The sequence below is a fragment of the Larus michahellis genome, chromosome Z (assembly GCF_964199755.1).
Source record: "Larus michahellis chromosome Z, bLarMic1.1, whole genome shotgun sequence".
NCBI classification, from domain to species: domain Eukaryota; kingdom Metazoa; phylum Chordata; class Aves; order Charadriiformes; family Laridae; genus Larus; species Larus michahellis.
The window spans coordinates 59,680,002-59,706,642 of NC_133930.1; the positions used below are offsets into that span (position 1 = coordinate 59,680,002).

A 26,641-nucleotide genomic window follows, 5' to 3' on the forward strand; every position below is an offset into this window, starting at 1 on the left:
TTAACAGATGCTAGCTCACTCATGAACTGTTATATCAGATTTTCTAAGGCAATAGGTCATCAAAAGTCTTATTGAATCTGGAGGCTGGTGATTGAGAAATTTGTTTCCAAAACTGGATTTCTGGAATTCAAGCTTAAAATTCTGGGAAGCTGAACCTGTGCATGTACTAGTAATTAGTTTGGATTTAACTTTATGGCATAATAGCTGTGTACTAGAAGCTAGAAACTGCATGTTTTCAATCTGAAGAAATTCTCTTGAAAATTGTGGCTCATGTTAATTTGTACAAAAGTGTTTTTCTAATTGTACAGAAAAAAATGGTCACAACACAGAAAATTACAACGATTGGACAGACTGCCAGAGAGGCATGGAACTAGTTGAAATGTGTTAAGGGACTTATTAAGGCTTTTGTCTTTTCTAATACATTTATTGAATGCTTCTGAAAAGCAGAAAATACCAAACAAGGAACTCTGGTTACAAAACATTAACAGCTTTAGAAAAAATTAGTCTGCAAGAAAACTACAGACTTTGTATTTAACTTACCTACTGGAAATCGGATATTGCTCTAAATTTAAATGGAGAACAGTCCCACACAGAGGCAGCAAACTTTGGAGGTCAGAGATACAGTTCAAAATTTCCTTCCTTTCCCATATGCATACGAATCATACATACAATGAATGACCTACCATAAATCAATACACTGCAGCCCTCAGCCTTTAGCTGCAGAAGTCCATACTACCTAACCTCCACCACCCTTGCACTGTAAGATCTAGAAAAGCCATCCTCATCCCTGCCCTACTAAGAGTTTTCCCTAAATCCTAGACCTCTAGTCCTACCCTACGTTTCCTTAGTCACTTAGACTCCCTCTAGAAGAGGATGCCCTTCCTGTGCCTTGCTCTAGTTGGTAGTCCTTCCCCTTCCCTGTGAAGATGAAGCGCTCTCCGGTCCATGGTTTCAGTGCAGTTATCACAGCACATCCTGTGATCCTGCTTGGCTTGAGTCAAGAAAACCACCTCTGTGCTACCAGCAATTAAGGGAGCCATTGCCTCGACACAGTTAACAGCTCCTGTAGCCTGTTCCATTGATAAAGTAAACTTGCACTCTGCTCCTCAGCATAAGGGAGAGGTTTTAAGGGCAGGAGCGGGAAGATAGAGGAAGAGAGGAACTGAAGGTTGGAAAAGAAGGTTTGATGGGATTTCCTTAGGGATTTCATTTTGATTGTATACATTTATTAGTGCCGATGGGTGCCCTCTATACATAAAAAACTTCTGTGACAGCAGTTAGGAAAAAGGAGTCAAGCCAGAAGAAATGAAGATTGATAGCTGTATCCTTGAATATCTATTTTTTATTTTATCTTCCATTACAGTCATTGCCTCATGCTTTCATAGAATATAAGCTTCATGATACATTTGGGAGACATTAAATATTCAGGAACATTATGGACAGTCCTTTGCCGGAGAAGCAAGGAGAAATGTCTCACTAAGATAATGCTGGCCACTGAGGTGAGCTACTCAGGAGGACTTCTTTTTTTCATCTGGCCTGAATTTCACTCACATGGGATTTCTTTCTTAAGTTACACTGATCTGGTCCAGTAAAAAAAATAATAATTTCGGGAAAAATGAGTGTTAATGCTATTAAAGCACCCAAAAAGGCAAGTGCTACCTTTATAACTTAAAATAAAACACCAATCTAAATTTCTTTAGAGCTGATTGTGGGCTAGCTTTAACAGCTTTTCCTCTAAGACTTTGCTCCAGTTTTCTCAACAAGCTGAACTGCAGAGGTGGCAGGTCATTGCTGCCTGACAGCAGTTACCAGGCTTGTGAGGAGGAAACATGACTCATACAGACCTTGTCACAACAGGCCTCACAGCACCCAGGCAAGTCTGTACTCTCAAGGCTCTTCTTTCTTACCCTTCTGCACCCCTTTGTCCCTCAGTGGTGACTTGGCTCTGCATGCCCAGGATGGCAGTCAGGCACCTGGGATAAGGACATACAGGAGGTAGCTCTGCTCTTTGGAGGTCCCTTCTTTACCAATGCCACCTGTACTACCACCAGCGCCTTCCTCTTCAGAGCCTCTCAGAGTTTGCAAGCTGGTTTATTTCACCTCTGTGGCTTCTCTGTCAGATACAGGCACAAGGAACCTGCTCCCAGCCCTCTGAGGCAATAAGAGAAGGGAAAAGGCAGAGCTGATAAACCAGGTATGCAATATGCACACCGCATTGAGGACGGAAGAGAGAACAATGCATGGAGGTGGAGAAAGAGGACCAAAGACATAAGCATCATCACCATCTACTCAGCTTTCCTGCAGGCAAAAGAGGCAACAGCAGTGGGGATTTCCTCTCACGCCAACCCAAAAAAGACTTTTCAAGTCTGTATATTGGCAAGTATTGATGGTGCATTGTGTCAGCTTCTAGTAGGTTCCTGCTCACTGCAGGACTAAATTATTTTTTAGGATGCTATTTTTTTCCTTTTTTTTTGTTAGTCAAAGAGTTCATTAAGAAATACAAACTTCTAATTATCCTTCAAAATTATATTTTGAAAATTGTATCATCAATAATATACCTAAACAGTCACAAGTTTCTCAGAGGCAGACATTCATCTGACAAAAGAAGGATGCAAAATGGAAACTCTGACTCAGTGTGAAGTATGGTCTGAAAAACAATTCTGCTATAGGCCCACTTATAGTCAATATACTTTTTCATTGCCTCCATCCACAGAGAAAACTCATGTAAGACATTCTCTCACTTTCCTGCTGTATCTCTTCTGATACAACAATCTCTTACATAATAAGAATTAGGCATTACATTATTCATTTAAATGTGGCGTATAACTGTTAAAAGGTTGCAAGCTTTATTTTCTATCACGGACCAGTATTTTCCCTCAACGTCAAAAGATTACAAAGACATTGCAGTTTTGAAGGTATTTTCAACCTTTCTGTGAGGCACTTTTTTGGAATAAAATTGTACATAAGAGAGCATATTTTGAATGTGCTCTTCTTTTTCCCCTTTTTGTAAGTACTCTGCTAATCTACTTAAGGTGGAAAAGATGGGTGTTACGACTCTAAGAACCTAATTTAGCAATGTCATCTGTCATCAGCCTCACTTTAAATTTTTCTGTAAGGAACCTGTATATAAAAGAGGGTGAGAAAATTCCCCAAAGCCACTCTTGAAACTTTCATATTGGAAAAGCTGTTAACGATAAAAAGGGCCGACATATAAAAGGAAACTCACCATAACAAATTACTTCCCATAACAAATTAGTATAGTATTACAGCACATAATCCCACAATTTAAGACTGATTTTTTGGTAGGTATTAGTTATGGCAACTATAGCTTCTCTTTTCTGCTGTAATATGATCATCTAGTGAAAGAACACCATGTAAAGGTGCAAGACATTCTTGCTGGTTTACCTCCGTAAAACCCCTGATTTACAGTACATCTGAGTCTCGGTGTACTGTCTAGACAGGCCCTATTATGAAATTTTCTGCCCTCTTTAGGGCTCTATTTTCTGGCTGCATCTTACTTGGATATGACACACTTGACACTTTTGCTAAACTTTTGTTTCTCAACAAAAGGTTACTGATTAAAAATTCTTTTTCTGTCTGTATTGTATTTCGCTGTTGACAGGTAACACCTCCATATATTTAAACAATAATAAGTGTTATAAACAGACAAGTGTTCTCCATATTTTCTTTAAATAAAATTCAACTATTACCCCATCTGGTCTGCTCTTCATTTCCCACTTTCACTCCGCATGTCTTTGATGACACAAACTAAGGAAAGATAAAAAACATTTCTTAAAGTCCAGTTGTAAAGCTGCGCTTTTTGACACCCCAATTGATGTGTGTAGGCTGTATTTGAAAACATTTCTAACTCACTTTTATGTTGAAAATGTTAAGTATTAAACCGATGTCTTATCACTCTGAGAACGAACAGTTTCTGCACAATATGCCGTTACTTTCAGAGAATTAGAAGAGGCTTAGCTAAAAGGTAAAATTACTGAACAGAAAATTGGTTCTATTATACCTCAAACCAGGACAACCAACTACTCTTTTAACACCACCATCTGTTCCAGGATTACAGAAAAATTTGATAATGAACCCTACGTTGTGCATCTTCAAAGCACAGTTGTGCCTAATTTTACGAGTTTTAATGTAAATAAGGTACGTGCCTAACACTGACAATCTAAACATTTGAGATTTAATTCACACTTTGTGAACAGTCCGAGCAGTTCTAAGCAGAAAACCATGGTATCATTTCACAGCCTGACAGAGGAAATAAAATGGATTTCTGCAACTGCATTATTTAACTGTTGTATTTTTATTGTTTCTAAAACAAGCCTTCTTTGGCGATGTTTACAACGCAAGAAAAAATTCAGAGATTTTATTTTTGGTTTGCTTTTTCCTTTTTCCAGTTCTTGAAAATCATCTTTTGGGAGTGCATTGAAGCCCTAATCAGTACATTTCTCCACTGAGGCAACATATTGGATTCTTGATGCTTTTGCAAGGAAGAATGTAAGCAAGCAAAACACAAAAGTTTCAGAAACAGGTCAACATGTAACTTTAAAATGTAAATAATCATGCAAGCCAAGACAGTATTCATGCATGTGGAAATTATTAATACATTTCTGGCATCTAAAGAGACAGTCATAAATATAACGGATACATTAGATTTTTAAGAAGTAATTAAAGCCGGAAGCAATACTGTTTATTTGAAGCCCCAACCTCTTTTTCAACAGCAGACATCCTACGTGCTTTCAGCATCAGGAAACAGCCACAGGCCACTCATCCTTTTAGAGAATATTCAGTGCTTCCAGGAAGGGACTGGACTACATGACACATGATACAAATCATGACCCCTTCTGGCTTTCATCTGTAGGCAAACAACCTAGGTTCTGCTGGAAGCTGTTGGATCTAAAGATAGATAAATGCGAGAGTAATGAAAAAAAAAAAAATACTGATCACTGGAATACTAGAAGACACTGATGTAGACGAAAACTTCACAAAGAAACATTTGTTCAGACCAGTAATAAGAACTCATTTTAAAATCCTTAAGCCAATTTACTGTTGCTATAAACTACTGGATTTTTTATAGTTGTATATAAAACAACTTCTTCCTTGAAACAAATTAAAGTAGCTTGTCTACCTTCAGCAATCTGCCATTATACTAAAAGCAGACTGTATCTGGCAACCCAATTTCACAAAAGCACAATAAAAGAGCAACATTTATTGCCAACAGTTATTATTCTCACGCTTACAACAAGAAAGCAAAATACAGAGTGCATAAAATGCTGTGATTTATTAGCAAATATCACCCCAAACATTTTATTCCAAAAAATAATTTAAACTTATGTGATATATTCTTAAGTATATATTCATCATTTACAATAAAGAGCATAAGACAGATATTTTTCTTTGCAGCATTCTTTTGTCCTTTTGCTTACTTCATGTTCTTGAGCACAAGAAATTGATCCTGGCACTACCAGAGCCTTTTGTACAAGGACAAAAGGTACTAAAGAAACAAAAAAATATAATACTACACACAGTGAGATTCCTCAGTCCACTCAAGGCATTTGGTCAAAAACTTACCCAGAAACCCAAACAGTTATTTTAATTACAATAAGCATTTTGTGTGGGAATACCATGACAAGAACACCATAGAATCGTTTTACCTCAATGGTACCAGGCAGAGTAGTCTCTGGCTTTCTAATCACACACATACAGGAAGAGCCGTTCCACGTCTCCTCTGGGGTACGTCTGTGTGCACCACCCGAATACCATTCAAAACCTGTTTTTAGACAGTATTTTCTCAAACTTTGTAAAGATTCCTTACCTTCAGATTCCAGATACCACTCTTACATCCAGGAAATCATACTGTCTTTTCCACAAAGTTTTATCTAAATACAATAGCTTAATTAGTTTGGTCCAGAGCCAATGAAGACATTTAAAATAACAATTATGTGGACCTAAATAGCCCAACTGTTAAAGGCACCTACCTAGAGGCACTCAGCTGCATTCTGAAAAGCAGTCAGGGGCCAATCTCCAGCTGATCATACATAAATGTAAAATGTATCTCTTTTTTTTTTTTTAGAAAAGTTATATGTTTGTGTTTTTACAAAATGGATCAGTAAATCCTTTGCTGAGTATATTCTTCCACAATCCCTTGCCAGAGTTTGCAGTTACTTAGTTTGCATATCACTGGGGGACGAGTCATTAAAAGAAAAGGGACAGATCAACCTCTGGGCTTTTTTTAACTGATTGCTCAAAAAGATTTCTGATCTATGCAAAGGCAAGTATATATATAATTTGGACAATGCTGTCCCCAGACAGCAGAAATAATAGTGATTTGAATGTGGTTTGGAGACCTGTAGAACTGGATAGTGCTATTCAGGGCCCAAGGCTTATATAGGGGCAGAGGACAGCTTGCACCTGGGTAGCCTCCTATTGGAGCAGAGAAGCATGGTCACTTCTGTTTTCTTCATTTCTCCAGTCGTTCCACAAGGACTTCATAAAGGATGACACTGACAGACTGACAGGGCCAAGGGAAAAGGAAATAGATGTGTTTTGTGCTGTGCCCTTTGTCGTTACAAGTATTAGGAAGCACAAAATGACATTTTACTTGAACTAGCAAAATGAAAAAAAGAAAGAATATACAGAGCTCCTAAGTGCCTTTCTCTGAATTACCATTTCATTGCCTGATGAAAAGGCCCCTTCCCAGACATCCTTGACACTCACATAATCTTGCAAAGTAATTTCTCTACGCTTTCATTTCATCTACAAGGCCTATTTTAAAGAACTCAAAAAAATTGGCCAATTTTGTTTTTCTCAAAGGTAAAAGTCAAGTAAGCTACATTAATTTTAATGGACAATTTAGCAGTCTCAAGGTCTTTCACTGGCATTCAAGTTCTTTCACCTTTTGGGTTTACGATATGAAAGTTCTTTAGTTCTTTCATAAGTGAGAAAAGTTCTACAATTTACACACTGAATGGGGGAATATAACTCTAAGATGCTTCTTTCAAAAGCTGCTGTATACCAGGATGATCACAGAATGTCACCATTTGTTTTTAATTCTCTTTCTAGCCTTTGGCTTTAAGCAATAAACCTGACAACAATTACTAACAGGCAGGTACACTTAAAAAAAACTTCAACAAGACTGTCAAATCAATTTCCACATGCAGGTCAAAAGTTATGTGACATTTCATTGAAGAATTGTCTTATAGCTCTCTCAAAGCAAATTTTTGCATACAAACTTGAAGTTTATTTATACCTGACTTGAATACTAAACAAATTTATGCATTTAAATTATTTAAAAAACCCCAAAGATTACAAAGACTTCAATAATTGTTTTTGTTTCAAAATAAAGAACACAAATTGCTGTACTTTTGTTTTCTACTCTGAAAATTCAGACTACCTTGCCTCGCTGAAATAAGAGCACTAGCTTCTCATTTTGGAAAAAAACTTCAAAACACAACTTTCCCTGGCCATACAGCACCAGAACCCTCGGTTTTTAAGGAGGGTAGTTTTGCAAACAGGGACACTGAAAAATGAGAGTATTACGTGATGCCATAGTCCTCACTGACCGAGACAATCCCCCTTTTCTGACATACAGTTTGCCATGCAATATGTTGCCCCTGAGGGAGCAAGTATCCCAGCAGTGTTACATCTTACACAGCCCATGCATCATTGCCATTTCTTTAGGACAGTTTAACATCAATGACTGACCTAAAAAGTATTCCTCGAGTTTTTAATGTAACACTTCCCTAACTGCGCTGGAAGGCAGTTGCTTGGCCTTGTCAGGAAGAAATACACCTCAAGGGAATTCATGGGGAAGAAGCAGCCTGATACTGGGGGTGGGGGGACCTGAATCAGTCAAGCTCTATGAAAGTTATAAACCATGGAAAAAGCTGTCAATAAAGTTTACCCACACGCTCCCTTCAGCAAAACTGTTGTTCAAAGCATCTCAAACAATATTCACATAAAAAGCACCATGACTTTTCAAGGGGAAGACATAGAGATGACAGCTAAATGGCACACATGCTATTTGAGTTTCACCCTTCCCAAACGCTGTCTCATTGTTTGCGTGACAGAAGACCTTCAATTTGTATTCCCAGCTAACTAACAGCTTAACAGTTTATTAACTGTTGAAATTATCTATATGTGATTTTTCATGATCAAATATGACTGATAAACTGAAAAGTTTAGGGCCTCTGGGATATCAAAACAAGTCTGCTCGTACACAGAATCTGGTTGTTACCCATGTTGTTTCAACTGCAGAAATATTGCTCCACAAGTCTTCTTTGCTACTCTGTCATTTCCTTCTACACTGTGACAAATGAAAAAGGGCTCACTGCCCATGTGGATTTCCTCTTTTTCTATATGCACATCTGACCCCTGAAAGCCTTGCTGTAGTTTACTGTTCACAAAAAAAGGAGCCAAAGAAAATAATTTCATAATGGACTCTAACAATTACAGGATTATCCTACCAGAACAGCATTTACTTAAGGAATGCATGTGACACAAGCATGATAAGCAATATGGGCGATTCACTCTGTACAAAGTGTTAATCTAAGTTCACGGTCCTGCCTCCAAGGTTCATGAATGTCCACTAGCTTCCAAACACCGACTGCTCCACCGCCTTTGGTTGTGGTCCACCATGACCCAACCAACTTTCCTGAGCTTTCCTCCATTCCACCTCAAGTGAAGCAAACACTGCAGTCCCAGCCTTCAGGCCCAAATGTCTTCCAAATCCTCCTTTTGCTTATCCTCCCATATCTTCCATTTCACATAGAGGCAAAGCCGAGCAGACCACAGAGCCGGTCCCGCACCACCGGACCCTCCACATCCCGCCATAACGACCGAGAAAACCCACATCCCACACCGGCTTGGCCTACTGAAGCCACCCCCAAGCTCTGAAAGCCAGAGCACCGGCCACCGGGCGGGAGGCAGAGCCGGCGGCCGTAGGGGCTGCCACCCCACCCCACGCAGCCCTGGTCCATGCAAGCCCCCGCGGGGCGCGGCAGCCCAAGCGCTGCCGGCGAGGTCCCGGGCGTCCGTAAGGAATCCGCGCCCACTCCCACCCTCCGCCTCCCCCCGCGCCCCGCCCTGCGCCGGGCGGGCCGGCAGCCGGCAGCGGGGCGGGCCGAGCCGCCGGCGCTTCCATGGCAGCGGCGGGCGACGAGAAATCGCGCTTCCGGTTCCGGCGGCCAGACGGCGGCAGGGGCCGGCCGCGCTTAGGCCGCGGCGGGCGGCAGGGGGAGAGGGTGAGATGTGGACGCCGCCGCCGCTGCTGCCCTGGCTCCTGGCGGGGCTGCTGCTGGCCGCCCGTTGCGGGGAGGCCACGGCGGCGGCCCGTCCCCCCCCGGGTGCCGCCACAGCCTTCCCGCACCCCACGGAGGTGGCCGGCGGGGCTGCCACACGAAGCAGCAGCAGCAGCCGCCTGTCTGAGGTGTCGGCGCCGCCCGAGCAGGGCCAGCCCATGACCCAGCGCGCCCTGTCCGTGCTGGTGCTGGCCAGCGCCGCCCTCATCGTCTACTTCGTGATCCGGACCGTGCGGTGAGGGCGGGGGACGCGCCGGATGGAGGCAGGCGGGCGGGGGGCCGGGGCCGGGGCCGGCCGGTTGAGGTGGCTGTCGGGGTCCCCTCGGTTCCTGGGTGCGATACGTCTCGGCGGGGTATTCCGGCCCTCTCCTGTTTCCTTCAGGTGGACTTGTCACCGCTGACGTCCCTCGCTCCACCTGAACTTAATTTTGTACATTCTGTGGGTTGCTGCTGTTCTGCTTGCAAACTTCTGTCTCGCTGAGCTACCGAATTTGACCATCTCCATCTCTTTGTCAGTAAACATATTTCTTTTCTGCGTTCGACTGACTGCATAACTCTTTGTGCTTTTGTGGTGAATTACAGTGTTTGTCTCTGCGTTTTGTTGTCTGTGCAGTTTTACTTGCTCCCTCTCATACCTAAACTGGGAACTCTTTCTGGGCAAGGCCCAAATGTGTGATTATGCATGAAGCACATTCATTACACAGCAAGGTCTCTATGTACTTTTCATTGTAGTTGGATATATTGGTGGTTAGTGTGAAGTACCTTCAACGTTTATTCCAGAAAGGTGGTTGAAAGACGGTGGTGTGTGTGGGGCAGTTAATGAGACCTGCAGTCCAAGTGAGCTAGGATATCCTGATTGCTCCATAGCTCTTACAGATCACTCTTGAGCAGCATTCAATCTTATTTTCATTGGCATGCATATCTCGATGATACTATATCTTAAAGGAAATGGCATAATCTTTTAAGCAAGTGAAAATGGACAAGAGCATTTCTCAGTGTTCCTGTTCCTCCTAACAGGAGCCTTTTGGATTTGGAGTTCTCAGTAGTACGTGGAAAGGCCAAATAAATAAATAAAAGTCTCTCATTGCAGGAGCTGGAGAAGGAAATTCTCATCTACTACCATTATTTTCTGGATAAGTGGCAATTATTTTATATTCTATGTTTTGGCTTGTTATAGAAATATATAATGAAATAGAACTGTGTCCAGTTCTGGGCTCCCCGGTTCAAGAAGGACAGGGAACTGCTGGAGAGGGTGCAGCAAAGGGCTACCAAGATGATTAGGGGACTGGAACACCTCTCTTATGAAGAAAGGCTGAGCGATTTGGGTCTTTTCAGTCTGGAAAAAAGAAGACTGAGGAGGGATCTTATCAATGCCTATAAATTCTTAAAGGGTGGGTGTCAGGAGGATGGGGCCAGGCTCTTTTCAGTGGTGCCCAGTGACAGGACAAGAGGTAATGGGCACAAACTTGGACATAGGAAGTTCCATCTCAATGTGAGAAGGAACTTCTTTACTTTGAGGGTGGCAGAGCACTGGAAGAGGCTGCCCAGAGAGGTGGTGGAGTCTCCATCCCTGGAGACATTCAAAACGCGCCTGGACGCGTTCCTGTGCAACCTGCTCTAGGTGACCCTGCTCTGGCAGGGGGCTTGGACTAGGTGATCTCCAGAGGTGCCCTTCAACCCCTACCATTCTGTGATTCTCTGTAATTTAAGATTATTGAAAAGATTTTTAATCTTTGAAAAATTGAAAAGATTTTAAAATATTGTGGGCATTTTTGCAGCTTTATGCTGTGTAATGAGATCTCCCAGAACAAGGCTTCTCCCTTCCTCTGGGACCCCATCATTCTGTGATTCTGTGTAATGTTGCTGTTCCGCATTTGAACCTGAAGCGCTGTATTCTAGGCGCTATTGTAAACAGGAAGGTCAAACCTCATGTTATTCTTTTGTAATTCTTCTGCATCTTTCTGCTGCATCTTGCTTCTGAAGTTTGGAATAGATGAAGAACATGCTTTTAAATTTTAACTTGTGGCTGAAATATTTTTGGCAGGGGTTGTATAAAAAAATTTAAGATTTAGGTACAAACCTCCTAGTTTCCTTTTGAAAAATTTTAGAAACTTTCAACAAGGTGACCGACCTAGTGAGGAAAGTAGTGGATGTAGCTTTTCTGGATTTTAGTAAGGCTTTTGATAGTGTCCCTCACAGCATCCTTCTGGACAAGTTGTCCAGCTGTGAGATGAGCAGGTACGTGGTGCTCTGGGTGATGAACGGCTTGAACAGCTCAAAGGGTTGTAGTGAATGGGGCTACATCTGTCTGATGGCCAGTCACCAGTGCTGTTTGTCAGGGCTTAGTTCTAGTGCCAGTTCTGTTCATATTTTTATCAGTGATCCGGAGGCAAGACTTGAATGTACCATTAGTATGTTTGCTGATGGTACAAATCTGAGAGGTGGTGTTGATTCTCTTGAGGGATAAGAGGCCTTGTAGAGGGATCTAGATAGATTGGAGCAATCAGAAGTGATTAATGGGATGAAATTTAATAAGTTCAAATGCTGGATTCTGCACCTAGGACATATTAATGCCAGGCACAAGTAGAATTGGGAGAGGAGTGGCTGGAGAGCAGCCCTGCAGAAAGGGAATCTGGGGGTGCTGGTTGGCAGCAGGCTCAATAGGAGTCGTCAGTGTGCCCTGGCAGCCAGGAGAGCAAACCCCATCCTGGGGTGCATCAAACATGGTATGACCAGCTGGACAAAAGGGGTGATTGTCCTGATGTATTCAGCGTTGGTGCAGCCTCACCTGGCATACTGTGTGCAGTTGGGAGCTCCACAATTTAAAAACAATGCTAAGGTACTCTAATGCATCCTGAGTAGGGCCGCAGAGCTGGTGGAAGGGCTGGAAGGCATGTGCTGTGAGGAGTGGGTTTGTCTAGCTTTGAGAAAAGGAGCTTAAGTGGTCACCTCATTGCTCTCCACAGCTCCCTGAGGAGGGGAAGTGGAGAGGGAGGTGCTGATCTCTTCTGCCCAGCATCCAGTGATAGGATGTGTGGGAATGGCTCAAAGCTGCGCCAGGGGAGGTTTAGACTGGACATTAAGAAGCATTTCTTTACCGAGAGGGTGCTCAGACATGGGAACCGCCTTCCTAAAGAGGTGGTTGATGCCCCAAGTCTGTCAGTGTTTAAGAGGCATTTGGACAATGGCCTTAATGATATGCTGTAACTTTTGTTCAGCCCTGAAGTGGTCAGGCAGTTGGACTGGATGGTTTTTGTAGGTCCCTTCCAACTGAAATATTCTAGTCTAGTCTAGCTTAATATATACACACTCTTCAGCTTTATTTATTCACAGGAAAGATCTGTAATTTTAAAATCAAAAATAACATTTTTCAAGTTCTGGTAAAGAGTACCTGGGAAATGTGGCTATTCTCTGCTGAGATACCTTTAGCCAAAGTTTTGCTTGACTCAGGAAGGTAGCAATGTCTTCCTTTATCAAGTCTATACATTCTGATAAAAGTATGACTTTTCTGTTTTCAGAGTCATGGGACTTTCTTTGAAAATGGTGCCCTGAAAATATGTTTTCTAGGAAATCTTGTGCAAGCTGATAGAACTTTGCTAATGTGGCTAACTCTTAACTTGTCTTCACACAGGAGGTGAATTTTGGTTGGGAATGGTTACATAAACTATAGCAATCTCCCATCAGCCTTCTCAAATGATACTGCTGATGGTGTAATTTCTTTGTCAGGAAAAAAAATAATCTTAATTTCATTTCTACTTTTAGGTGGGGACTTGTTTTAACCCTCTGATTATAAAGGTTGGGCTGCTTGCACCTCTCCTTCTCCTGCTACACTAAGAAGCTTATTTTGGGAGGTATTGTCAAGAGCTGTGACAATTGAAACTGACAGTCACAGTGTGGCAGAGGCTGGCAGGCAGCTCTGGAAATTATCTTGCTCAATTTCCTGCTCTCAGCAGGGTCACCCACAGCAGGTTGCTCACCTCTTATCCAGTTGAGGTTTTAATATCTGTAATGATGCAGATTCTGCAGCCTCTCTGGGCATCGTGTTCCTGTGTTTTACCACTCTCACAGTAGGATAGTATTATTATTGTTTTTTGTTGATGCTGTTACTGTTTTTTGGTTTTCTCCAATCCCATTGGTGAAAAAAGTTTTCATTGTAGTGAAACCTTAGTCTTTTTCTAGAGTCCCTTGGACTGGAGGTCTTGCTTGCACACAAAATCCTTTAATGGAAAGGTACCTTGCTCTGTTACTTTTTGCTTAGTAATGATTCTTCTGTCACTGTTTGGTGCAGATGTGTTCAGAAGAGGTTTGTATTTGATAGATCAGGTGAGCATTCAAAAAACTTACGGATATGTAATTGAGAATACCTCTTTTGTACAAGGAAGTTCTAGGATCTAAGCTAACATTTAACTACCTGAGAAGACTGAGATTTTGAGTTTTCTATCAGTGGTCAGTTTTGAAGTTGTATCTCCTGGAAAAGGAGGTCACATGTTATGTAGTGTCTGTTTTTCCCCTTACTCTCTGGGGTTTTTTAACTCTTCCCACCCTTCCAAGTCCCTTGCAGTTTTATGTTTCTTTAGGCACTGGGTGTTCTTTAAATTTGATCTGTTGTTTTGCTGCAGTTCTCATTTTCTTAACATGCTTCTTGCCTTTTCTTTTTTTCAACCAACATTTCTTTGTTTCTTTTGTGTAGGTCTCCTCTTGTTTTAACAGTCTATTATCTATGACATCTCTGATGTTAGTCAGATAATATCAGTTCATATTTTCTTGTGGATTCCTGTACTGCTGTTAGCTGTATTCAAGGAAGGAGTGGGACTGAGCATGTCGGAGTATAACATTAACTTTTTATGTACTTTTAAATCCATTTTCATAACTTTATCTTATTAGACCCCCAAGGTATCCATAATAACTACAATGATAAAAATTATCCCTGTTAAGTTTGTGAGAGGCATAGAGAGCGCTACTGACTTTAATGAAATTGGGATTTTTTCCTAGGTTTTCTTACTAACAGTCACAGGGTAAAATTCTCTAAGTTTAGTTTTTGGTAACACTTATGACACTGTTCTAGTGTCATAGTTATGACTATATATGCATGTTCCATAAGTGTCTCCAGTATTGTTTTAGCTTTAGTCTTTTGGCTAATCTGTATATAGAGAAGGTTTTTGTGTCACAAGTAATTCTTTTATCCGTTTTTCAGCAACATTCGTTTGAACCTAGAAATTTGTGGCAGCCTTGTGATAAGATTTTTTTGCATTATGTGCAATCTGGACATTTGCTATGACCGTCTTAGGTTATTCTTGACTCACTTTCCTTTTTACACCACTAAATATAATAAGTAGAGTGTATAGTGAGAGTGACAGAAATATTGACTATAAAAATAGCATGAACTGACTGTCCTTCCTTTCCTATTTTATTTGTGTTTAAAATAATTTCTAGTCTGTTAGAATATCTGAGTGCTTATCCTAGTGCCAATTGCTTAGCTTCTACTTTAATAAAAACAAAAGAAAAGACAGTATTTATGAAACTACATATATATAAAAAAATAAAATTATATATATAAAAAAAATATATTTTTCATCACACTATCATCTTAAAGGTTTAGAATTTTCTTCTAGTTGGTGCTTTGAAGTATGCAGCTTCGTTCTATGATGAGGACTAAAGGCCAGATGAAATGAAGGAAGTTTGTCTTGAAACAAGAGGTGAAATAAGTGTCTTTGTTATTAGCTTTAAACAGTAAAGTTAGGTACTTCAAGTTGTGCTAAAGCACCCACGTGCCTGGCATAACAGTTGCTGCTGCTTCAAATCATAGTTGAGGGTGAAGGAAATGATCATCCTGATTATTTCTTTTTTATAATATCAGAAGCTGGAGCACTTTGAAGAAGGGTCTGTGTTTTATTCATCCTAACAAGGTTATATTTGCTTCTCAGTTCCAAAGGGAGGTCTGATTCGCTGCAGTGTAGTCTAAACCAAGACTGGATGCTGCTGTGTGTTCTTTCAAAGTTGCCCTGGTGTGAAAAGGTGAATGATTTTCCAAGAAGCATATTTTAAAAAAATTATTTAAGCACACCAGAGTTCAGGACAATCTGAAGCTGAGAGTCTCAACATTGTATTTGCTCTCTCTTACAAGGTGGTTGAAGTGGTGCCTCAGTCTGGGGCAGAGAGGTGTAATGCACAGTATAATAGTAGTAGTGTATATTATATGTAGTAGCATAATACGTTATACATAGGTTATCTTATTAGATCTGAAATATCCAGTATTCAGAATATCAGAAGTTCCTGAGTGTTGTAAACACCCTTCGTAGGCACCTAGCTTGGGTTGTGTCAGTTCTGGAGTTTCTAAAGGAAGGACCTCTATCACCTTTGAGTTTAGCACTAAATGATTCTTTTTTTTTTTTTTTTTAAGTGCAATAGCTTTCATGTAGCTGCTGTTTGCTAGTATACAGTAGCTGAAAGGGACTGTCAGCATTTTGTAAACAGATGCCTTTGCATCGTGTTTTCTGAGTGGCTAGTGATCTGAGTTCCCCATCCTCAAAGACTTGAGCAAGGCATATTCGATGCGTATAGGAGTAGTTCTGCAGAGCCAAACGGAACAGTTCAGTGTGCGTGGGGCTTACATGGGACCCAGGCCCACGCAGAGGAGCCGTGGGAAGTGATAAAAGCAGATGCGGTCTGTTCATCTGCGATAAGAACTGTGCCTTAATCCTGAAATGTGAATCACTGCCTCTTCCTTCCGCGTTTTGTGAAGCATACAAGACATTGACTCTACAAGTTCTCTCTTACTCCAAAGCGTAATCACAAACAATGTTTTTAACTGGATAGCTACAAAAGACTTCACAAATAATAATAAGTTTTGATGCCACCCATGACTTGTGTTACATCTTTGCTATAGCTTTGTTGAGATTCTCTCTGATTTGATCTGCTGTTCTGTAGAGATGCATAAAACACATAAAGAATATGTAGCAGGACAATTTTTTTTTCTCATTGTGGGATCTGATAGCAATATGCTTTTTTAATGTATTTTCACCTGGCTCTTGCATTTAGCTACCAAGTGCATGTATAGGCTTTTTGTACTCACTACAGTAATTCTGTACAAAACCACAGAGTATATTCTTATTGGCCTTAATCATTTCATGTAAACTGTTGACACTGTCTGACCTCTAAATTTCATACAGCTAAGCGTGTACACTTTACATATGCTAAGCTTTTTTTAAAAATTTTGTGATAAGTATCAATATAGCTGTATTTTAAAGCATAGGTTTTTTACATTGTGGAATAGAAAGTAGAGAAGTATTTACGGAACTTAAATGTTTTAAAATACATTTCAGGCTTAGAAGGCGAAACAGAAAAACCCGAAGATATGGAGTTTTGGATACAAACATAGAAAACATGGAGCTGACTCCATTAGAACAAGATGATGATGATGACGATACAACACTATTTGATGCCAATCATCCTCGAAGGTTTGTATATAGAAGCCAAATGTACTTCTAGCAATAGAAGTGAAGGAGTGTGGATGATAAGCAGTTTCACTGAGAAAGCTCACTACTGTGTTTCATATGCATGTAGTTGGAGAAGGGATGTCAAGATCACTTGAATTTTAAATGGGCAAGAATTTAGTGGGCAAGAAGATAAACACCGTTTGTCTTCAGCATGTGAGTTCCAGAGAAAAGGAGAGGAAGGTACGATATTTTTGTTACAAATACAGTGTCATTATTGAAGCTTATGTTAAAGTCAACAACTAGCTTTTCCTTTCTCTTATCTTTTTTTTTTTTTAATATTTTTTTTATTTTGGAGGCTCCTCATTTTTTCCTGTGTATTCTCTCCTATGATCCTATGAGTTCTGCTTTCAGAAGCTCCATTCTGCTTTCTCATTGCTAAATTGGTCAGCAGTTGATGATCCTGCACCAAGTTTTAGATTTGGTACTGCCACATAGAAAGTTTCATATTCTTAAGTCACTCTCGGAAACTATGTAGATACAGGAAAATTTTGTTATATTTCCTTACTGACCTTGCACTTAAACATTATGATCAATTCAAAGTTAAACTTATGCAATTCAAACTTAAAAAAAATTTCCTTACTGAATAATGCCATCACAGTGCACAAGCAAAGACGTAGTAAAAATTTTTGGTAGAATTGTCATAGTGAGGACTGCTGTCAAGTATCAGAAGAGATAAAATGATGAATTCTGCCAGCCACAGATAGTAATTGATTCAATACTGTTTAATGTGAAACTGAATGTAAGTCTCAAGCAAAGCAATTCAACAAATGCAATACATAATGTCTCAAAAGTATTAGAGTAATGAGTCAGATGTTCTGCTGTTTATCAGGAAACAATGTTGGATGAAGTTCTGGAACTTGACGTGAAAGGTTCAGTCTTTTTAACTTTATCTCCTTAGAGGGAATCTTTCAGATTAAATTTTTTTCATAAGTCAAAGTCGCTGTTTCCTTTTTCTCTCCCCCCATATATTAGAAGAAACCGGTTGGAGTATTTCCACTTACCGCTCCTCTGTATTAGAGGAGTTATCCCATGTTACTAGTCTTGTTCCAGTGTAAATTATGACTATTATGTAATGGGTAATTGCCACATTATATCCAGGAATTCCCTTGATGTCTTTCCTAGGTCTTCTAACTTCTCTTGTAACTCAGCATACTTAGATTTTGTGGTATTTGATGTCCAGTTAACGTGATATTCCTCATAAGTGTTTTTTTAAAGGAGTATCAAGTAACCTTTTTACTAGGAATGAACAAGATAATACGGCTAGTCCTCATTAACAAACAGTATTATAGAATTAACAGCAGTATCGTTGTATTCATGTTATAGAGGTTACTTCATACTCTTGTATCCTTATTTGCAGATTAAGCATGGTTGTATTTGTTGTTAAGCTTCAAGGATCTGATTATATCTCAAAAGCAGTATTTTATCTAAAGTGACTATATTATTAATGTGTTAAATAGTTATATCTACTGTGTCTTCTAGACCAGAGGAGGCTGTGTTAATAAGTGATATCAAAATATGTGTCTTATGCATGTAGATAAGTGTTCTAATTTTTTTGATTGCTTATAATAACTTCCAATTTACCTATTTTGGAAATTTCAGGGGGATTCTATTAAGCTTTTCAGAAACTGAACTTTTTCAATAGCATGCGTCTCTTAACCCTACTCTTACTTTAGTAGGTTGCTGTCTAAATTTAATGAACGTTCTCAGATAAATCTGAAATTCCTAGCTTGAAGCTTGCTGTATATTAAGATAAACAAGGTTGTATTTTTCAAGTCTGAAGTTACAAAACTGCCTCAAAGTGTCAAAGTGATTTTGTCTGTTCTTTAAATTTCTCTGCATACCTTAAAATAGTAGCAATGAAAACCCTAGAGGGAAGGTTCACTAAAATAATATCAGAGGTTTCAGAGGGCGGATTTATGATTTTTTTTTTTGTCCCTGTATGTTTCTAAACATTCCAATTTGAGGGAGAAAAAATTTTTATTCAAGTATTTGATTGTAGAAGTATCTAAAACGCATAGTACTTTTAAAAATCCATTTCACAGTCATAGTCTTGCAGCGTCTTATGGAGTAACCAAAGTATGTAAAGCAGATAGATACTTCTTATCTGGTTTACCTGCTTCAGTTATTTCATTCTTGGATGTTTCATTCTTGTCCCTGACAGGATGTATAAACACAAAATGAAAGTGAAAACAGTAAGAAAAGGAAGGATGGTTGAGACTGAGGTCCTTATTTTTATTTTACTTTTCCCTTTTTGCCACACAAACATGGTAGAATGATGCTGGGATGTGTATATGCTTGTCAGCTGCCTGTCAATCTAAAGAGTCAAACCTGATAACTTCTGAAATCTAGCTACAGCCATACCAAGGATCCTATATATTTCTATCACAGTTATTCAATCAAGTAGAGCATATTCTATTCATTCCCCTTCAAAATTTACCTTGGAAACTCATGCTCAATGAAGTGGTTGTCTTATGGATTGCCCTACCTCTGGTCCCAATATGGATTTTGTGAAAGTATGTCCTAAATTAATGTTTTTGCCACTGCTGCTTTCTGTGGTTGAAATTAATTCGGTTTATGATTAAGAAATTAACTTGCAGTAGAGCAAACTCTTTATAACTATAGACAGCAGGCTTTGAACTGCACTTGCCCTTAACTGTGATAAATACAAAAAAAATCCCATTATTAGTGCTGTAGTTAGAGAAAAACAAACAAACAAAAAAAACCAAAAAACCTCCCAAAAAAGCAACACAAAAAAAAAAACCAAAAACCCACACCAGAAAAACTACCTGTCCTAATTTCCAGATACTCAGCCCCTCTTTAAATTGAAGTACTGCAGCAAGTCATCATTTAGTTTAGCAATACCAGACAATTTGGAAGTATTTGGAAGTAGATTATTGATCCAGACTATTTTAAAAGTAGTCCTTTGGATAACATATGGTACAGTTGGAATAATTAGTGGTGGTTCATTTAGCTGATGGCGTGGCTATCATAAGATAAAGCAAGTATTTATTTTAATAGATACAATTCCTCACACACTGTAGTACTTGATTTTTAAAAGCATCAGCTTCATCTGAAAAAGCTATACCTGATGTTTTGATCAAAGTCCAAAGAGCCCAGAAAAGGTGGAGAAAGAAGTAGCATGTAATGTTTGAACATGTCATAGTCTGGAGTAAATACATAGAGTGATGCTACTTGTGGTGTAGGCATACCTTTATTTCTGCCCTATGGGGCTCCAGAATGTCCTAAAATTTGAAGAGATAATAACGTCAATCTCTCAGTCAAACTGCAAGAAAAGTAATTGTATTGGAGTAACTGAGTAATCTAACCAAACTTAATTTCAACATGTTTCTGTTATCTTGCTGAGGAAACCTGACTAAACAGATCAGAAGTAGTATCTTCAGAAGAGAATAGATATAGATGATGAAGTAGAAGATGTTACTATTGTATCAAGATAGCTCAAAAGTAATCACAGAGTCGCTGAAGACACCTTGATGATAATGATACTCAGATATTCTCAGGAGATGTCATTACACTTTGTCCTGACACTTGCAGTAATTCAGAGGTATGATTGGTTGGAATTTTTTAAGGTAGCGTCAATATACAGTTAGGCTTGGAGCAACTAATTGGAACAAGGAAGAGGGTCCTCTTTAGTGGTTTTTGAGTTTAGCCTTATGTTGAGTTTAGTCTTCCATTAAGTAAATCACAGGTGCAGTTGTGCTTAACTAAAGTCAACAGTCAGCTTATTCAGTTCATAAGTTTCTTATCCTCATAACAGGAGGCACTAAAAAAGTAAACGCAGTTACAGAAAATTCTAATCTATGTGTTCTGGTGTGTTCATATACATTTGTTACGGACAATAAATTATATAAGTATTGTTTTATATGGAAGATAGTTGTATTTTTTCCTTCGTCTTTATGAACTGTTAATAGGCTGCACTAGTGTCCTCTCTGCTTTCATTTTTCTTGACTAAGACAATCAAGCTTTTTTAAAGGTCTACAGCACAGTATGCATGTGTTAGAAATTCCTATAGGCTTGCTTTGGGTTAGCTGGTAAGTCTATTTGACTTTCTCCAAGGCTAAGCAGAGAAACTTGCTTCTTTCCTAAAATCAGCATATCACTGTTAGTATACCGGTGTGCTACTACAGTTATTACTTCGAACGTTGCTGTTTTCTTTCACAGCTATGTGAAAAAAAAGTCCACAGTGCCCTCTGTTGTAACATGGATGCAATTTAAGTGTATTCCCACTGTTGTCATCGCACATGTAGCTAGTCTCTGTGCCTCTTCAGTTTGGGGCAGCCTATCGGAATGGGATGCTTTAGCCATTTTGTTCAATAGCACACTAGTGCATGTCAAAGTTTGAAATTCTAATCTTTGGTTTCCCACCATCCATCTTTACCTACATGTCAACTGACGTACAGTACCCTAATATCACATCTTTCTTTTCCAAAGGTGTATCAGACTAATAGTTTACAATCCTCATTAAATCACATCTACACACAGTAGATGCTGCACTGCAAAGCACAAGGAAAAGTGCTTACTCAGTTTTTGATAGCATTCCAGTTATGGAGTGCTACCAAGAGTTACCAAAGTTTGCATAGGAAGTCAGGAGCCTTGGAAGATTAAAATACATATAATCCATCATGCTAAAAACCCTTTTTTTTTTTTTTGTAAGTGAGCTGTTTCTCTATTTGGGAGGTTTAAATGAATGGAGTTTTATGGCACTTTGCCTCACAGTGATATGGTAACTGAGTTTTTACCGGCAAATTGAATAATAGAATGTTACATCTCTATGGGTTTTTTTTTTTAATAGTGTTTAATCTTCAAAAATGTAGGCTAAGATTCCCCTTGAAACAGGGCATTTCAGATTAATGCATCTGTTTCTTCTGTTGTAGAGAAGTACGTGCCTTTCAGTGAAAGAACTTAATCTTAGAACCAGAGAAGGAGACTGCTTCATGGGAGGAATAAGAAGCAAGAGGGTATGCAAGTTGTGGGGTCTAATTTAATTTGTGTATATTATGGCATCCTTAATTTGTTGCAATAAATACTGTACCAATTTGTTGTACTTTTTTGTATATAGAGGATTCTAAATGTAAAGCCTACGGAGAGAGAGTGCACTAAAATGAAAACCTATTTGGAAAGGAGATTACTTTTAAAACAGGGTATTTTTTGCTTGTTACAAATCTTGTATGCCATAAGTGTGGTATACACTTTTTCTACAGTAATCTGGAATGTTAACAAATTTTTTTTGCTGATATTAAACTGTAAGTAAACATAGCCTCTGTGGACTCCTCAGAATTGTTAGAACTTGATTTTAGTTGAGGAGATGCTTTATGCTTTACAAATAAAAAGCCAAACTACTGCCTTTTGTCTTGAGACTTTTTTTAAACTGAATTAACATGTTTTATGTAAGTGAACAAATAAAAACTCTTTACGGTGTTCCTGGCATTTAGCATGGTGCTTCAACATTGTAGATTTTAAGGATATTAATATAATCTTGTAAAACACAGTACTGCAACATCTTTTTGCTGTTAAGACTATTGATTACAACTATTGAGTGAATTTTTTTTGTGAGGTCCATTTTCAATTTGTGTGAAGAGATATTGTTCACCGACTTTAGGGTGCTGCTGGTGTAGTCCATGCCAAGTCAGCGTTCAGACCTGTGGTGAAGCAGAGATAAGCCTTTAGTTCACCTTGTTTACTTTTGTACTCTTTGAACAATCTAGGTCAAATACTAAATTTGCTGTAACTCTAAAAAGAAAAAGTGACATCAGAAGCAGCTGTTACTATAATATGTGCAGTGATATTCACATGAATGTAGTTGGCATCCAGAAGTTACATTTCTTTTTTAGCTAGTGCCGTAAAAATTAATAGAACAAGCTTTAAGACCTAGAGGGCCTAATTTTTAAAAATATGTGTTGCAGTTCCACAGGAATCTTGATAATGCAGACAAAATGTTCAAATTCTAGTTCATTAAAATTACTGTGTAAATTTATTGATAATTCTGTATATATCTAGTATCAAGTCATAAACTTGCTATAGCAGTAGTGGTGTGGCTGGTTGTTTCCTGAAAGTTCCTGTGTTACGGGCTATGGGGAAAGCAGGATAATTTTTCCTGATACTTTAGACCCCTCTCAGTGTTTGAACAAAATCAAAATACCTTGTTTGTCTTTGAAGTTATTTCTAAAGTGATGGCGTGGGGAGAGGGTCTACTGTAGCCTTTCTTAACCCTGTAGCAGCCGATTTGCTGTACTGAAATGTACTTACTTACCCTGGTAACTACTCAGATGAGGTCTGAAGTAACGGATGCCAAATCAGCCTCCCAAGGTAATTTTCACCTGCAGTTGTCCATGTGCCACACACAGCTGGGAAATATATTGTGTTTCTTGGTTATACATACAAGGTGGAGGCCAAGAGGAAGGAGAGCAGCCCTGTGGAAAGAGATTTGGAGTGATGGCAAGTTGAATATGAGTGAACAGTGTGCCTTGGCAGCCAAAAGGGCCAACCATGTCCTAGGGTGCATCAAGCACAGCATAGCTACCCAAGGGAGTCAAGTCAAGGGAGGTGATCGTCCCACTCTACACTGCACTGGTGTGGCCCCACCTCAAGTACTGTGTACAGTTTTGGGCACCTCGATGTAAGAAGGACATCAAACTATTAGTGTGTCCTGAGGAGGGAGACCAGGATGGTGAAAGGTCTCAAGGGCAAGACTTATGACGAGCAGCTGAGGCCATTTGTCTTGTTCAACTTGGAGAATAAAAGGCTGAGGGGTGACCTCATCACAGCCTACAACTTCTTGAAGGGGGCAGCAGAGGCAGGGTGCTGATCTCCTCTCTCTGGTGACCAGTGATAGGACGCGAGGAAATGGAAGGAAGCTGCGCCAGGAGAAGTTCAGATTGGACATTAAGAAAAGATTCTTCACTGAAAGTGAAGTCAGTCTTCCTGACAGGCTTCCCAGGGAAGTGGTCACAGCACCAAGCATGTCAGACTTCAAGGAGTGTCTGGACTATCCTCTTAGTCATATGATTTAGTTTTAGATAGTCCAAGGACCAGGGAGTTGGACTCAATGATGCTTATTGGTCCGTTCCAACTTGAGCTGTTCTATGATTCTGTATGTGGCAGGGGCGTAATCTGAGGTCAAAACCAAAATTTATGCCAGAGATCTTTTTGAACTGTTATTCCAAGAGGGCACTTTGTTTATGGATCTTCTTCCCTATGCCTCATTCTATTTAATAGAAACAAAGATTCATTCATTATAGCTGAGAAAACCCAGTCCATAAAGACAGAGGATGAAACAATACGTATTCTCACCCAAGCTTTTTGTTGTTCATGTTTTAAAGAAAAATCAGTGTCAGTTCAACAGCTATGGAACTTTGTACAAAGAATTACTCATTTCTAACAAACAAATTTTTTATTCATTACATGGCTTTTTCTTAAAAAAGAAAAAAAAGCAGCAAAAAAGCTTATCAGTATGGCAAATGGTATTTATGAGGAATCTTTATGAAATGCCTAGTTTTAGGGGGTTTTAAACTAAAACACACTTGTGCAAGAGACTACTTCATTCAAAAGCCTGTATGCGATAAATGTTTTGCAACCCGGAGATTCCACAGGGGAAGTACAACATGTTTGCACTGATCTTATTCTCTTGAACTTACTTTGGTCACTGTCCAAGAAAAGATGCATGACTAGGTGGATTTCTATTCAGACCAAATACAGGTGTTCTTATACTGCATTCTGAGAGAGTCAAAAGGCTCTTCATCTTTTTACACATATAAAATACGGTTTTGTGAAGATAAACATTAAACCTACAGTTCAAAGCAGAAACAAATATACTGACATTGTTGTGATGTTTCTGAAAGTTAGTTTTGTGCTTACAAGTGTGGAGATTGTTTAGGTAAGTTGAAAATGTAGTTCAAAGCTTAACTACCCTTTCTAATAGATTGGTTTTTAATTTTGTTTTTCCTGATGTGTAATCTAAATCTCCTTTTTAGTAATTTTAAGCCTATTACACCTAAGCTATAGTGAATGGTTGAAAGAACTTTGTTCTATTGCAGATCTGCCACGTATTTCAAGATTATTATATTCGCCCTCCGTCTTGCCTGAACAAAGCACCCTTGATTCTTTCCTGGTGCTGTTATGGTGTAGGTGTGTAATAAATTTCATTCTGGAAATGAACTGACTGGTTCACACACTCTATGAACTGCAGCGTCCAAAAGAGAAGACCGCGGATGCTGCTTATGAGATGGCAGGCAGGAATGGAAAGTATGTGTGTGACCTCAGGGTACATAGCCCACCTATCCTTATCCCTACCAAAGATCACTGCTTTCTTTTTTAATTTGTTTAATGCAAGAACTAACGGGGAGTCAACTGTCTACACAGCAATCTCTCTGTGCGGTTGTTAGCACAACGTAAAAGGCTTTCAATCTACCCCACTAGTGTTGTAGTGAAAGTTTTTGATTAAAGTGTGTTTAAGCATGCTAGATAATATATAATCTTAAAACTTCTACATGCATGCTGTTTCTGGGTATGTGGCAATGCTGGACCATGCAAAAAAACCAAGCCAGGAATAAGCCAATTTAATACTGAAAGGAGCTTATCTGTATCAGCTCAGTACTCTATCTGGCCTATTTAACATGCCTATTTCTTACCCAGATCAGCTTGTTTGGTTGTATCAGATATTTGTGAAGTGCTGTTTTATGCCATGTAGATTTAGCTCTCCAACAGCAGGAGTTAAAAGTGCTTTTTCCTGATGAAGCAACACTTGGCCTTAGTCATCTATGTATCTTACCTGAGTGCAGTATGCATGTTTGAGTTTTTCTGCTTATATTCACAGCTGTCAAAATAACGTTTCCACTTAGGTACAATTTTCCCCCCTATGAGATGGAAAGGGATGGTGTGAAGTCTTAGCTGGTAGCTCAGTGATTGGAGGCTTATGTGTAAGCCTCTCAGTGATTTGCATTCAGTTCATTTTCTGAATTTTACAAACATAAGAAATAAAAACCTTCCTTCCTCCCCTACCCATATAAAAGATAAGAAGTTATCATATTTTCAATTTTAGTGCCTGAAATAACTTGTATTGATTTAGGACCTTAGATTTTGTAACAGCATTGGAACCATTCAATACGAGAAAGTAAACATGCAGAAAATAGGGTTCTAAATTAAATATTAATAACTACATATCTGCAAGCAGGATGGAGGTTCTAGAGCTTTGCTCAATCCCAGCATTCATTTTCCCAGAGGTGCTATGGGAGCAGGGCTTATTTGCCTGAGCACCTGTGGTGCCTCTGGTTTCAATGTTATATGGTCTCTACTAACAATACAGAAACATCTGAGCTCCAGTGTGCAATATTGATGTATATCTAAAGTGTTTATAGTCTTCTGGGTATAAATAGCAGAGATTGATTAAGATTTTAATTTTTTACTGTGGCAACTCTAGCTGTTCCTGCGAAAAACCCTTAAATTCACTTGTGTTGATGGAAGTTTCAAGAAAAATAAAACTGAAGTAGGATATATAAAAAAACTTGTTAATTGTAAAATGTGTTGTTCTTTATTTTACTATTTGAATATAAATTATGTTGTCCTTGGTGCAGATATGTCTGTTTTCAGTACCTATGAAATTGAAGTATTTTCCTCAATTTATAACAGTGTAGATACTGTTCTGCCCATTTGCATGTCTAAATAACATAACTCAGATCACTAACAACATTGTTGGTAACGCTTCAAATTTTAAATGAAAATAAAAATTCACATATTGGATTCAGTTTTGTCTTTCTAAAATTGTGAATGGGCAAAATTCTGATTAAAAATGCAAGTTGAAAGGGTTTGATGTTCTTTTTC

General features: G+C 39.1%; 1 protein-coding gene across 5 annotated transcripts in view; it reads left to right on the forward strand.

The window, feature by feature from the left end:
* Window positions 1-9,158: 9,158 nt before the first annotated feature.
* The window catches only part of FAM174A (family with sequence similarity 174 member A), a 42,924-nt gene continuing 25,441 nt past the window's right edge, over window positions 9,159-26,641 (forward strand). Inside the window, exons 1-4 of one of the 5 annotated variants that reach the window (XR_012584962.1) lie at window positions 9,175-9,546; window positions 16,634-16,768; window positions 16,875-16,987; window positions 21,700-22,165. Coding sequence is in view for 3 of the 5 variants with exons in the window: in XM_074570616.1 (XP_074426717.1) it covers window positions 9,260-9,546; window positions 16,634-16,768; window positions 16,875-16,902 (450 nt within the window). In the remaining 2 variants the exon portion in view is untranslated. Of the gene's footprint in view, window positions 9,547-16,633; window positions 16,769-16,874; window positions 17,043-21,699; window positions 22,166-26,641 lie in introns of those variants that run through there. The other 4 variants (XR_012584963.1, XM_074570617.1, XM_074570616.1 and 1 more) reach the window with 4 other exon arrangements.